Source organism: Mesoplodon densirostris, chromosome 14, assembly GCF_025265405.1.
Source record: "Mesoplodon densirostris isolate mMesDen1 chromosome 14, mMesDen1 primary haplotype, whole genome shotgun sequence".
Lineage (NCBI taxonomy): Eukaryota > Metazoa > Chordata > Mammalia > Artiodactyla > Ziphiidae > Mesoplodon > Mesoplodon densirostris.
In genome coordinates, this window is record NC_082674.1 from 22,781,853 (window position 1) to 22,796,574 (window position 14,722).

General features: G+C 45.2%; 1 protein-coding gene across 1 annotated transcript in view; it reads left to right on the forward strand.

Moving 5' to 3' along the window:
- Positions 1 to 14,722, forward strand: part of PLB1 (phospholipase B1) — a 125,319-nt gene that overhangs the window by 13,902 nt on the left and 96,695 nt on the right. Inside the window, exons 2-6 of the mRNA XM_060116931.1 lie at positions 7,749 to 7,810; positions 9,055 to 9,127; positions 10,327 to 10,385; positions 13,876 to 13,916; positions 14,499 to 14,542. Coding sequence (XP_059972914.1) covers positions 7,749 to 7,810; positions 9,055 to 9,127; positions 10,327 to 10,385; positions 13,876 to 13,916; positions 14,499 to 14,542 — 279 coding nt within the window. The remainder of the gene's footprint in view (positions 1 to 7,748; positions 7,811 to 9,054; positions 9,128 to 10,326; positions 10,386 to 13,875; positions 13,917 to 14,498; positions 14,543 to 14,722) is intronic.

The following is a 14,722-nucleotide window of genomic DNA, read 5'->3' on the forward strand; positions in this document are numbered from 1 at the left end:
CATTTACTGGTGGGAAGCAGAATGGGAAGCAGAGTGGGAAGCACTGGAGTGAGGGCCCAGGAGTCAGTGGGGATAGGACCCAGGGGTCCTAAGTTTCCATCTGGGTCTTCAGGTCTAGACACTTAGATTCCAGGTACAGCCTCTCTGTGACGCCCCAGGGCAGTTATCAGGGATGATTTAGATCATCAGGGTAAACACGAACTCTCTAGTTATGTAAAGAAATCCCAGAATATTGAGACTGGAAGTATCTGAAAAATGGTCTGTGCTTAATCATCTCTCTTATACTGATTATAATAATCATAACTACGAGTTACTGAACCTTTAGCACATGTCAGATACCATGCTTCGTGTTACATGTGATTAATCCTTACAGCAACTCCACAAGGCAGGTGTTATCAACCTCACCTTATAGGTGAGGAAACGGAGGCACGGAGAGATTGACTAGACCAAGGGTGTCCAAGCTCCTAACACCTGCCTGGTGTATGTACCACATGCCCCCCATGGTCCCCAGCTGCTGCCTGGACCAAGTGCCCTGGGTGGCCCCATTCTTTTTCTCTCTCTTTTTTATTTTTTAACATCTTTATTGGCGTATAATTGCTTTACGATGGTGTGTTAGTTTCTGCTTTATCACAAAGTGAATCAGCAATACGTATACATATATCCCCATATCTCTTCCTTCTTGTATCTCCCTGCCTCCCATCCTCCCTATCCCACCCCTCTAGGTGGTCACAGGGCACCAAGCTGATCTCCCTGTGCTATGTGGCTGCTTCCCACTAGCTCCATTCTTATTCAGGTAGCTCTAGCTATTCTACCAAGGGACAACCTGTCTCCACTGGTCCAGTCCTGGTTTGGGGGCTACGTGGAACAAGGCCATCCCCCTTGGTATCCAAACCTTTCAGACACTGAAGGAAGCTCTCATGCAGCCCCCTAAGCTTCTTTTTTCTGTTCTTCCCAAGTGTGTTTAAAAATGATATCTGACTCTCTGTGCTTCAATGTGTCGTACCTGTTCTATGATCTTTTCTCCTCCTCTCTTGTCTTCTTTGGATCAAACATTTCTATTGTTTCAGTTCCCCCTCAGTATCCTGCCCAATATTAGCTTGCTGATTATACATTTTTGTCATTTTGGTATTTGATTACAACATGCAGCCTTGTTATGTTAAAGTCTAATATAAATGAGTATTAATCACTCCCCAGATAAAGAAAAACCTTACAACAGTGTAACTCCATTTACTCCATTCACATCTGCCCACAGCAATACGTTACATATATTTTAAACTCCACACTATCATTTTTTATTTTTTGTATTGGGGTGGGCAAACATTTTTTCTGTAAAGGACCAAACAGTAAGTATTTGGTTTTGTGGATCATGTATGGTCTCTACCACATATTCTTCTTTGTTTTATAACCCTTTAAAAATATAAATATCATTCCTATCTAATGAGCCATACAAAAATAGGCTGTGGGCAGATTTAACCTATGAGCTATACTTTGCTAGCTTCTGTTTTATACAGACGATCTTATTTTGGATTTGCCTACATGTTTACTTTCTGTACTTCATTTCTTCTTACATTCCCATGCTTGCATGTGGGGTCATCTTCCTTGTAGCATTTTGAACATGTCACTCCACTGCCTTCTGGCCTCCACCGTTTCCGATCAGTTGACTGTTAATTGTAATGTTGGTCTCCTATGCATGAAAAGCTGTTTTTCTTCTGCTGTTTTTTTTTTTCTTTACCTTGGCTTTAAACTACACCTGGACACATCAATTATTACAGTTGATGTGTCTAGGTAAAATTGTGTTTTTCTTACTTAAAGTGGTTGTTTTGTTTGTTTGCTTTTGTTTTTATCCCTGCTTCTTGGATCTGTGACTCAATATTTTTCACTAAATGTGGGAAATTTTCAGTCATTATCTCTTCAAATCTTTTTCTGCCTCTTTCTCTCTCTGCTTCTTCTGGGACTCATTACCTGTGTGCTTTCTATGCTTGACGGTACCCACAGACCTCTGAGGCTCTATTTGTTTTTCTTTAATCTCTTTTCCTCTGTATTTTTCAGAAATGTACTTTCTATTGATCTGTCTTTAAGTTTACAGATTCTTTTTTCTGCCATCTCAAGTCTGTTACTGAGCCCATCTAGTAAATCTTTCAGTTATTTTATTTTTCATCTCTGGAATTTTCTTTTTATAGCTTCTATTTGTTGAGTCTTTAAACCTTCACATTTTTCTTTAATTCCTTGAACATAGTTTCATTAATTCTTTGAACATATATGTAATAGCTACTTTGAAGACCTTGCCTGGAAAACCCAACAATTGGGCCACGTTTTCATTGGCTTCTTTTTTTTCTGGAGTATGGGTCTCACTTTTCAATTTCATGGCACATCTAGTAACTTTTGGTTGAAAACTGGACATGTCTAATAAAACTTAACAATTTTGCATTCCATTTCTGAGGGTTTTTGGTTCATTTTTTAGTAACCTGCCTGGAATTAAACTGTGGAATCTGTTTCCCTACAGTGGACAGCCACTGATGTCTTTGCTCAGTTTTTTATTGCTTTTTTTTTTTTAACCTGGCATCCTAGGAGTCACCCCTGAGTCTGCATGGTTTAGTGATCAGTGATTTGGACCGAGGTGGTGTCCAAAGACCTAGAATTTGTAAGGCTCTGTTTATTGGTCTGTGGGTAGGGTGGGGAATGAACACAAAGTTGCAGATAATTCTCAGGTGTTTCTTCACTTAAATTTTACGTGGGGGTCTTTCAGGTCTTCCCAGCACACAGACTCCCGGCCAACCGGGAATGTGTGAGGTGTATCTCTGCCCTTCCCTTTTCCTCCTTCTCATTCCTGGATCGCCCCATTGCATATCCCATCGGTTTACTCCTCACCCCAACTGGGAACAAAACATCAGGCTAACAAAGCTGCAGATATTATCCCTTTATTTCCACATTATTCCACCACTTTTCACTGTCTATTGTCTGTTGGGATTTTTTTCTCTCTCTTGGTTTCTGTTTATTTGGTATTATCTCCTGGGAATTTTTTTTAATTGAAAGCCAGGCATTGTGTATGAAAAATTAAATAACTGTATGTTCCAGATGGTGCTGTCTTCTTCCATAAAGGCTTTACTTTGGGCAAGCAGTTAGGTAGGGGCAGATCACCCTAATCTAATACTGGGAATCGAACTGACTCAGAGCTGCGCTTCAGTCTTTTTGGAGGCTGGTCTATTTCCACTTTATCCATCTTCCAAGGGTCTAGCTCTTTGAAGTCCCAAATAAAAGACTGGGACATTCACCAGGGCACCTGCTCCTTGATGGGCACTGGACTCCAGTGTTTCCCCCCAGCTCCGTGGACAGTCTGAAGCTCTGCCCAGCATATTAGCCACTTACCTGCTGATTTCTGTTGCCCATGATTTGGCAAGTGTTTCAAGGGTAAAAACAGCATCAAATGTTGGACTCACTCTCTCTACTGTCCTTTTCTCTGGCTCTTTACTCCTCAAGTTCTTGCTGCCTTTATGACTCTCAACAGATGGGCACACATACGCATGCATGCGCGCGTGCACACACACACACACACAAAATGGAGAAATGCATGATTTAATGTCTGCAGAGGAAAAAAATCAGCCCAGAAGATTCCATGATGCTTTCAGGGAAAGATGTAGGGATCCATCTCTTCGAAAACAAGCTCTTCTGAGCCTCTTTAAAACCTTTTAGATTTAGAGTCAGCAGATAGGGTCTCTCAACCCAGCCCCACCTCTCTAAAGAAAAATTTTAACTTTCATTGCTATAAAAGTATACTAATAATGACATCTGTCTCTGGATTCTTTTTTTCTTTTTTTTTTCTTTTTTAAATGCCCTTGTTGTTTATCCATTCCATATATAATAGCTTGCATCTGCTAACCCCAACCTCCCAGTCCATCCCTCCCCTGACTATTCTAGATTCCACATATAAGTGATATCATATAGTATTTGTCTTTCTCTTTCTGACTTACTTCACTTAGTATGATAATCTCTAGTTGTATCCATGTTGCTGCAAATGACATTATTTCGTTCTTCTTTCTGTAGTTCTTTTAAGTTGTAGTTTAGGTTGTTTATTTGAGATTTTTCTTGTTTTTTGAGGAAGGCCTGTACTGCTATGAACTTCCAAGAGCTGCTTTTGCTGTATCCCATAGATTTTGTAAGATTGTGTCTCTGGATTGATAATGAAACAACTTCTTTCATCAAAATTAACAGATTTCAATATATACTTTGTGCAGGCACTGGGCTAGATCTTCTGCTTATATTATTCAATTTTTAAAAATTTATAAATTATAGAGTACAAGCATATCCATGACCATAAAAATCTTTAAAAAAATTTTTTTAAGAAAACTGCTATTTTCAGCAGAGACCAAAGGCTTTCTTTGAGGAGCGATTTTTTATTTCTCAGGCATGAAGCCTGGAGGACCAGGAGATGTGCTGAGTGGGACATTTCTCAAAGACCAGGGGAGAGTCGCTCTAGCACCTGTGTTCCTCTACTTGTGAAGGTGCTGGCAAAGCCCAATGAGGAGCTGTGGCAGCAGCAACCAGCATGGTAATCTAGAGATGGATCCCAGGCTCCCATCGGGGATGCCCAGGGCTAAGGGATATTGCTGATCACCAGAGATGTTATCTTCCCATTTCACCTTGATGACTTCTTTTCAATCGTGTCTAGATCAGGGGAGTGGGATGAATTGGGAGATTGGGAATGACAAATGTACACTATTGATACTATGTATAAAATAGATAACTAATGAGAACCTACTGTGTAGCTCAGGGAACTCTACTCAGTGCTCTGTGGTGACCTAAATGGGAAGGAAATCCAAAAAAGAGGGGATATATGTATACGTATAGCTGATTCACTTTGCTGTACAGTAGAAACTAACACAACATTGTAAAGCAACTATACTCCAATAAAAATTAATTATAGGGCTTCCGTGGTGGCGCAGTGGTTGAGAGTCCGCCTGCCAATGCAGGAGACACGGGTTCGTGCCCCGGTCCGGGAAGATCCCACATGCCGTGGAGTGGCTGGGCCTGTGAGCCATGGCCGCTGAGCCTGCGCGTCCTGAGCCTGTGCTCCGCAACGGGAGAGGCCACAACAGTGAGACGGCCGTGTAATGCAAAAAAAAAAAAAAAAAATTAATTATAAACAAAAATAGTGTCTAGATCAGACATTGGTTCACAAACAACGGCCCATGGGCCAAATCCAGCCTTCTGCCGCTTTCTGTATGACCTGTGAGCTAAGAAGGATTTTTACATTTTTAGATCGATTTTTTTTTCACGTGGACATCAAGTTATTACAGCATCATTTGTTGAAAAGACTGTCTCTTCTCCATTGTGCTGCCTTTGCACTCTTGTCAAAGAGCAGTTGGCTCTATTTGTGTGGGTCTGTGTCTGGGCCCTCGCTCTTGTTCCATGGGTCTGTTTGTCTATTCTTCTGCCAGTATCATCCTGTAGCTTTATAGTAACTTTTGAATTTGGGCAGTGTCAGTCCTCCGACTTTGTTCTTCTCCTTTGATATTCTGTTAGCTATTCTGGGTCTTTTGCCTCTCCATATACACTTTAAAATCCATTTGTTGATATCCAGAAAGGTTTTTACATTTTTAAATGGTTGAGGAAAATAAAAAGAAAGGTATTTAACGGCACATGAAAATTATATGAAATTCAAATGTCTCTATAATTTGTCTACATGTTATCTATGGTGGCTTTCACAGTACAACAGCAGGGCTGAGTATTTGTGACAGAGACTGTATAGTCTGAAAAAATCTAACATATTAACTATGTTGAAGAAGTTTGCTGAGCCCTGGTCTAAATCTTAGGCTGTGACTTACACTTAGTCTGGTTCTGAGCATGGCCCATGGGACTGGACTGCCCATTTTCAAGTCCTTCCATCACCAAGTGTTCACTGTGTCACCTTTAAAATGTCACTTACCCTTTCTGGGCCTGTTTCTTAACTGTAAAGTGGGGATGATAGCATTTATCTCATAGAGTTGTTGTGAGGAATAAATGAATTATTTCACGTAAGTGCTTAGAACAGTGCCTGGCACCTAGAAGCTGCATATAAGTGTTGACTACCATATACATTTTTATCCTGGCTTAAAAACAATGTTACCAAAATGGTCTCAAATCTCTGCCCTGTGAATTCACCTACCCCACTACTCCCAGAGTGATGACCATCTTAAAACACACCCTAACAGTCATCTCTTCAAAGACTGGTCATGGCTTCCTGTTGCCTGTGGAGCAGCCTGGCATTCACAGCTCCACAGCCCAGCTGCCATCTGTCTGTGCAGCCTCATCTACCCTGCCCTGCCCTGCTCTGCCCTCCCCTCCAGCCATGAACCCTTTGCTCCAGCCCTTCCAAGCACTCCATGTTTGTCCACACCTCAACACCTTCCCATCATGCGGTTCTTTCTGCACAGAAGCATTTCTTCTGGGCATTTCAAAAGGGTCACTGAGATCTGGGGGCAGGATACAGCCAACATTCCTGTTACGAGCTCCGAAGTGGAAATCAGTGCCTGATCTCACCGTGGGCGTGAAATGGAAATATACTCTTGTTCCTCATGAAACTCCAGATAAATTCTTTTCAGGGTCAAAAAGTAAAGCTGCAAAAGAAGGGTGGGGTAAAGAAATCAAGCTCTCTCCCCCAAGTCAGGCCTCCCTTCAGCCTTGTCTGATGCTGTCTGGGGGTTCTTGCATGATATGCTCTTACAAGGAGCGTGCGCTCTGGGCAGAGAACTGGGTGGGGAGAAGCCAGAGGGAGCGAGGGAGCCAGACCTCTGATTACATATCAGTATCATAAATGTTTCTTGAAGGTGTTGGAGTAAGCATCAAGATTATGTAGCAGTGTGAAAAAAAGCTCATGATACAACATTAGAGGGAGCTTGTAGGATACAACATTGCATCCACATTGATTACAACTGAATAAGAAGTGTGACTGATCAGGAGCCTGATGGTGGACAGGAGGGTGTAAGCACATGAAACCACTCTTGGGCTAGAGGGATAGTGGCACCGTGGGTGATTGTCTTGTTTCCTTTATTTAAAAATGAGTGCTGTTATTGTACACTATACTATTATTTCTGTAGCTAAAAGTTTGATGGTAGGTTTGATGGGAAAACTCATTAGCTTATAAAATGAGTGTCTCATTGTACATATATTTTTAAAAAGTAAAAAAAAAAAATGTTTTAAAAGACTGGCCCAAAGTAAGCTGGGATAAGGACAGTGTCTTAGCAGCTCTCCACCTGCCTTTTCTTCCTCTTTGCCTCACCATCAGTAAGCCCACTGGAGACAGCTCCTGTCCAGCTACTGTGTATAGTTATGGCTAAGCTCCTAAGCTCACGTCACCTTCAGACTGTTCCCGGATGTCCTCTGCCTTCCCTCATTGGTCCTGGATCCCCAAACAACAGCAGCTATTTGTCCAACATTGCTCTCCCGGAGAGTTCTGCCCTTTGTTAAGGAACCAGTAAAGGCATCTGTGGTGATGTGCCCATGAATGATACTGGGTTATTGCTGACCCCTCCCAGGTAGCACTTTTGCTTTTCGTCCTGGGGATTCTGATTAATAGGCTGCATTAATGGAAGCACAGTGTCCCAAACAATGGAGGTGATAGTTGGAGGAATGGAACCTAGACTTTCCTAACACAAAGGACGTTACTGAGCATGGCACGTAGGTTGGGCAGGGAGGAAGGGCACGAAAGCTGCAAATCTGGGTGGGAGTTAATTTCCAGCTAAATAACCTGAACTGTTTTTGCTTTCTTTTAGGAACTACCCAGGCCCGTACCTCCCCTGGAGAGAACACACTGGAAGAGCAGCTATGGCCAGAGGTCAGTGCTTTGTCCTCACGGGAGGGGGAGTGAGTTCCCTTCTAGAGGGTGAATCTAAGTCTTGATGCAAGTTGGCAGGTTCCCTCCCCGAGGCCTTGAGGGAATGGGCTAGATGAGTTGCTTCTCCAGGGATAGCCGGGCTGCCTGGCAGAGCATAACTGTATCCCCTGGAATTTGGGGCTCATCATCCCTGCAGAGTGAGCAGGTGGTTCCCAGAAGTGTCTGGAAAGATTATAGATGGGCTGGTTATCTCTGTGAACCTTGAAGCAGATGCTGTGAGTTATCTGAAGGCATCTGGGTGAGATCTTCCCAGAACATCTACAAGATAAGTGTTGAGAGAAAATGCTTTATCTCTTACTGAAATTGGTAATTCACGAGAAATTAACTTGTGTCTCCTTGTGACAGAGAGATGTGGTCAAGCAACTCATTTCTTGCACATTTTTCCCCCATTGGAGTATTTCTCCTTCCACTCTCAATTCTGGGGAGAAAACATATAATCTCCCTTCCCAAAGCCCTCCATGTGATTCACAGAAGCAGAGGCTGCTCTGGATTTTCACGGGCATCTGAGGAGGCCAAGTGGTCTTGAGGACCCCAGCACTGGTCACCGAGTCCCTCCGGTGCTCTCAGCAGCCCCTCTGGGCTTAGGACACATTCCGTTCCAGTGGGAATGTGAGAGTCTCCCAGTTTCCACTTTATCCAGTTACCAGCAGCAAATAGTGTAATGCCTCATATACCTACTTTTGTGTAAATAATGAAATTTAAAGAAAGAAAGCAGGTAATACAAAAAAAATAGGATAGAATAGATTTAAAAATTTTTCAGTCTAGATATACTGGGTCTCTTCTTAAGGATTTCCTTTTTATTGTAAAATATACATAAAATTTACCATTTTTGAGTATACAGTTCAGTGGCATTAAGTATATTCACATTGTTGTGCACCTGTCGCCACTATCCATCTCCAGAACTTTCTCGCTATTCCAAGAATTATTCTTATTCTTTTTCCTCCCTCCCTCTCCACCCCACTGTTCTGGGGTATCCTTAACTGCCATCTGCTAAAATCATTGTCAATAGGCACGTGTCCCCTTTTACTAGGTGAACTGGGTAAGGGGTTAGAGGAACATGACTGGAAAATTGTTGCTTCTGGATTTTGAGCCTAGTACAAGTGCATGGTCATTTCTACACCAAGTTTTCAGGACCTGTAATACTTCCATACAAGGCAGTTGATGTTTCTGACGTTCGGTTTCAGTGGCAGAGCCTGAAGAGTTTTCCATTCTCATGCAACTCGAAGAAGTCAGGATCTGATGTGCCTTCTAACTCAGGTATGTGCCGCTGAGCCACGAGCCAGGAAGGCCAGTGTCTTCTCTCTGGTGTGGCCAGCAGAGGCTCCAACACTGCTCCTCTTGCACTTTTTGGCTGTTCAAGCCTTCCCTCTTCCCCATCCTTAGTCCTTCCTCTTTTGGCCCCCTCAGTCATTTCTGTGGAGGGATACAGCCCAACACACCACGCAGAGATAAAACTGACATGACCCTACAGTGGTTTGCCTGGGTGAGGGCACCCTCTGGGAGCTCACCTCCAGGTGGGCCGACCGTGTCACAGGAGCTGTGGCTTGGAGCTTGGTCACTCACGTGCCTTCCCCAGTCCTGTAATGTAGCCACAGTGGCAGCTCTAGACATATTATCCCTATAATGGGCTACATTGATCTAATACCTGGATGCTGTGAATGTTGCTCTTGAGCTGGTCCTCTTCTCCAGCTTTATCCTATTATGTGGCTGCATTATAAACTGCGTTTAATGGATTTGTTTATGTTTGCATTGTACTGACTTACCAGGGTTTCCAGTTAAGCGTGCTCTTCTTACTATTCTGTCATGTAAGGAATGTGGGTAGAAAAAGAAATTGATGTACTTCTTAGGAAGTGGCTTCTTTAGGAGGCTTACCTTGAATGCCCCCATAACATGACCAAGGAATATATCAGTGGTTTCTAAAGAAACTTAATTCTAAGGATGCTGGGGGCCCAGGTAGGTCATGGAGGCTTCCTGGTGTACCATTTGCATACAGCTTGCATCTGGTGTTTATGTGTGTTCACAGGCTTTGAGTCCTTCAAGCTAACATGAGCCCTTTTGAACCCAGATGGTTTTCATTTTAATTTGTTGCTATCTCACTCATTAATGGTGGCCCAGAAATGCAGAGCCAAGGGATAGAGGGAAGTAAGAGGCAGAAAGAGGGCCAGGTGAGAGGGAAATGAGGGCTGTGAGTGACCTTCCATGGGACACCTGTTTGGAGATACTGAGTCCAGTTAGTAGTGTGGCCTCCAGAGAGGAGTGAGCCTCTTTGGAGCAGGTTTCCAGGGCTCCCAGCAACTGCCTGATCTTCAGCTTCCGACTCCCATAGCCAACAGACACAGCCTCAGCAGCTGTCCTTGGGGTGGGGGACGTGGGTCTGCTTCTCCCATTTGGCGCCCTTGGCCCGCATCGTGGGGAATATAGATCTGACCTTCTTACATGCGTTCTTGTCTTTGCAGTCCACTCTCTGAGCCCTTCTGATATTAAACTTGTGGCAGCCATTGGCAATGTGGAAACTGTGAGTTTGTCAAGGAGGTGGAGGTGGGAGGTATAGGGTTTGGGACTGGTGACCTTCTGAATGAGCGCCTAGTAACCAGGCAGAACGCTTCGTTTGGGGAGAGAAGAGCATTCTCTGAGTTGGAAAACATCCTAAACTCTAGGGTTCTGAGTTGATGTTGTTGTTGTCTTAAATGAAATGAATGCCTCCCTTTACATTAGGATGAAGAAACTTTTGGAGTTTCATTTAAAAAATCAAACCTAATGATAAATTAAGTCAAAGGTCACACAGAATTTTAAAAGTAATCTCTTAAACTTTCTCTTTATAAGATAAAGAACAAAACTGTCCTTACCTGCATGGTAAATGTTTAAAAATACACTCTTCTTTGCTAATAGGTTGTAAGTGGTATTGTTCTATATGGTCAGGTAACAGAGAAAGAAAGCAATAAGAAGGGAAGGATGGAAAGAGAGAGGAGAGAGGAGGTGAGCAGAAAGAGAAGAGGGTTGGAGAGCAGAGCGGAATTGCCAGTGTGATTCCCCAGTCAGTCCTGGCTTCCCACAGTCCCACCTGCTCTGGTCTCAGCACTGCTGCCCCCCAAGTCCTAGCAGCCCCCAGCCGAACAGACAACTAATCAGGTGTTCTCAGCTCTGCCCTGGGGCCCGGCTCTACCTCCTGCACCAGAACCAGGATGCCCCTGCCTCTCACCTCCTGTGCCTTCCTCCTGCCTCTACCTACCACATGTCCTTCCCCATGTCCTCCCATGTCCCTGCTGCACTCTGTACCCCCTGCAGCCTCAGCCCCTGCCTCTGGGCCCAGCCGGCCTCCTCCCTGCAAGGCCCATCCTGCTACCCCACGCACAGCGCCAGCCGTGTGTAAAGGATGGGACTTCACATTAGAAAACTGACCAGGGCCCAGTGAAATCTGCAGCCAGGGCTCCCGCCCTTGTGCTGTTCTACCTGTGATGGTGGTGTTAAAACTGCACACGTGACTGCGTGTGCGTGCGTGTGCGTGTGTGTGTGTGTGTGTGTGTGTGTGTGTATGAGGGTGTCTACCTGTGATGGTGGTGTTAAAACTGCACACGTGACTGCGTGTGCGTGCGTGTGTGTGTGTGTGTGTGTGTGTATGAGGGTGAAGGCAGAGGTTTCCCAGTAGGAGGGATGTGAAGGGGGGGATTGGAATAATGAGAAGAGAGGTTTCATGTCACGCAGAGCACACTGACTCCGCCGAGCCTGTGTGTCCCTGCATGCTGATTGCTACATCGTAGAGCCAGGAATGTGTGACACCAGCTGGAGGACTCAAATTCTCCTTCCTTGGGCAGGGAAATTCACTGCGGGGAAATCTCCACCCCAAGTCAGGTTTCTAAAGTTAAACCAATCAACAGTTTCCACTCTCTGGTCCCAGCTCTGAGAGAGTTCTTTCGCTCATGAATTATTCAGCCCCACATCTCCTGCTGTCACTCATCTCACCCTTTCTCCTCCTGGGAGCCCGAGGCCCAGGGCGCTGGGAGACGGTTTCAGTCCATGACGGTCTCCTAGCCCCAGAATCATTATCATCACACTGATGGGCACCTCAACCTTCAGGGTAAGCCCTGAATACACAGTTCTTAGGAGGCTACCTTCCTCTGTCTGCCCTGAAAGTCAGCTGTAATGAGCTTAGCCTGGCTTATAAAAGACATCAGACCCGGGAAAAATAATGGAAGACAGTGAAATGAAAAAGACGGAAGTCTGTAAGGCTGATGCTTTTGCTTTGAGTTCCTGAGGCTTTCTGTCGCCAAGGCCGATCGCTTACTTGTGTCCATTACTAGCACTTGTTTGTCTCATTGCTCTGGACTTCCTTTTCCTCACAGAACGTTAAAGATCAGATTCATCAAAATTATTTTCAAGCTAACACTTGTGATACATGTTCAGTATAAGAAAAAAATCAAGGCACATGTAGATAGTATAAAATATGGAAGATCTCATTCACATCTCCTTTTCTCTTGCCTCAACACACACACACACATACTCTCCAACATATAGGGTGAGAGAGAGAGAGAGCGAGCAAGTGTGTGTGTGTGTGTATAACCTAAATAGGGTTATACTGCAATATACTAGCTGTGACTTTTTTTTTCCCTTAACTAAGAGTCACAGACATTTTCCACGTCAGAGAGGTTATAATCCACTCTATCAAATTCCATGAAGCCAGGGCTTGTGTCTCACTTACTTGTGTGTCTCCAGTACAGGCAGCCAATGAAGAGTGTGGGGAGAAAATGGCGGCAGCAGGCAAAATGGTGGCATGGAAGTTTGCTGGGTTTGTCCGAGCCTTCCCTCTGTGACCTCTCCCTGAGCTCTCCCCCACTCTCTCCACCTTGTTCCTCTTGTTCTCTCCTTTCCTTCCCCTCACCACCCCCATCCAGCTTTCCCGAGGGAAACCTCTGCTGTCAATCAGGTCCCGTTTGCTTGGGCACAGCCTATCCCCCTTGCCTCGGCCCCGGAGGCTGGCCTCCCTCAGGACTTCTCCTGTCTGGCATCCTTATGCTCCCTGACTTGCATCTGTGTGTGATTTTCTGTTTAATGTGTTACCTTTCCCTGGAAATTTTCCTTTCCCTCCCTTTCCAATAAGCTCCCTCTTATTGAGAAGTAGAGAGGACTCCATCCCAGTTAGAGGAAGGTCATGGTCAGCCTGCCCTCCCAAGAGGGCTCCAGAAGTGTGGCCCAGTTCTACAGACTGAATGGCTGTCATTGGAGCTGGGTTGTTAAGGGCAGGCAGGTCCTTTGAAGGGAAGCAACAGCAGGCTGGGTGTAGGTAGTGTGGGTACAGCATCACCTGTCAGCACCACAGACGCTGTCTTCCAGGAGTTCTGAGGGAGAAAATTGGTGTCAGAACCTGTGAAAATAATGCTACTGACAACAGCTAATATGTCCTGGGCACTTGCTATGTCCTGGGCACAATTCCAAGCAATTCCAAGCATCCCTATGTACTGGGCACAATTCCAAGCATCCCTAGGTACTGGGCACATCCCAAGCATCAAAAATTAGTATCGAGCAAGTATATATTGAGTACTTATGATGTGTCAGACACCGTTCTAGGTCCAAGGAATATAATCAAGGACAAAACAGACACAAATTCCTGCCCTCATGGCACTTACGTTCTAGGCAAGGGAGACAAACAATACACAAGTACGTTCTAGATTATGGAAAATCACAATAAAACAATCTATCTTGTTTCTATGTGGGATGTTAATATTCTACAGAGATGCATTTAAGTCTAGGCTCTCCCACCCAGTTTTCTATTCTGAAGAAAATGTTTATACCTGTTATTGCTCTGAGTTTGAACCAACAAGCTTTGGAGAAAACCTAACCTTCTTTCTTCCCTCCCTGAAAAACGAACATGGGTGGGTTTGGCCTTTTTCTGGATCCACGGGTTCCCTTTTGTTGGTGGGAGGGGGTGTCTGGCAGGCAGCTGAGGTCTCCCCAGGACAGGATCTGCAGCCATCCCTGGCTGGGCTGCTCACACCTTGCATCTTTTCCAGCCTCCAGACTCAGGGACGGATGACCTGGAGAAGCAAGAATGGTAATTGTCCTGGAACCACAGAGCAACAGAGTTGAGAGGAGCCTCAGAGCTGATCCGCTCTCATCTCCCTGCTTCATTGGCAGGGAAACCTGAGGGCCAGGGAGGAGACACCTGCTCCAGGCTCGCTTAGGATCAGGCGGCAGAGTGGGGACCAGAATGCAGCCTCCTGCCTCTGTGGCCAACACTCCCCGTGCCCAAGAATCCCCCGAATAAGGGGAATAAGGGAGGAAAAGTGGGAAAGGCCGAATGTGGGATTCTTGCTTCCTTCCTCCAGTCTCCTTGCTCTGCTCTGGAGGAAGCTAGCAGGGTTGGACCAGGGTCAGGCTCGTTCAACACGGGGTCTGCATCCTCTTCCAACTTTGGACCAGACTAACGGGGGCAGGGAGAAGGGTCCAGACCTGCTCACCCCCTTTTGGTGACTCCATTGCCATCTGAGGTGTGTCTCTGTCTCCAGGAAGGATAAACCAGAACCTGAGCAGCGCTAAGCCAATGCTTGTTATGAAAGAGACCACAGCAGTTGGGGGCAAGGGTTGGAAGGCGACAAATGCAGTCTGAGGCTTATATGCTGGCTTCTACTTGCAGGACTGAAGGCGAGGAACCACAGGCGTGCATGGGCGTTGTGACTGGTGAGTTCTGTGTTTTCATGGCCAGAATCCAGATTGTCCCTGTCCCTCCCGACACAGCAGCATTTCGGTTAGTGAAGAGGATGTACCCTATTGCCACCTCGGGGCAGAGCCTGAGGAAAGGGGCAGGCATTCTGAGAGGACAGATAGGGAGCCAGGGTATGAAAAGACACATTCCCTGAA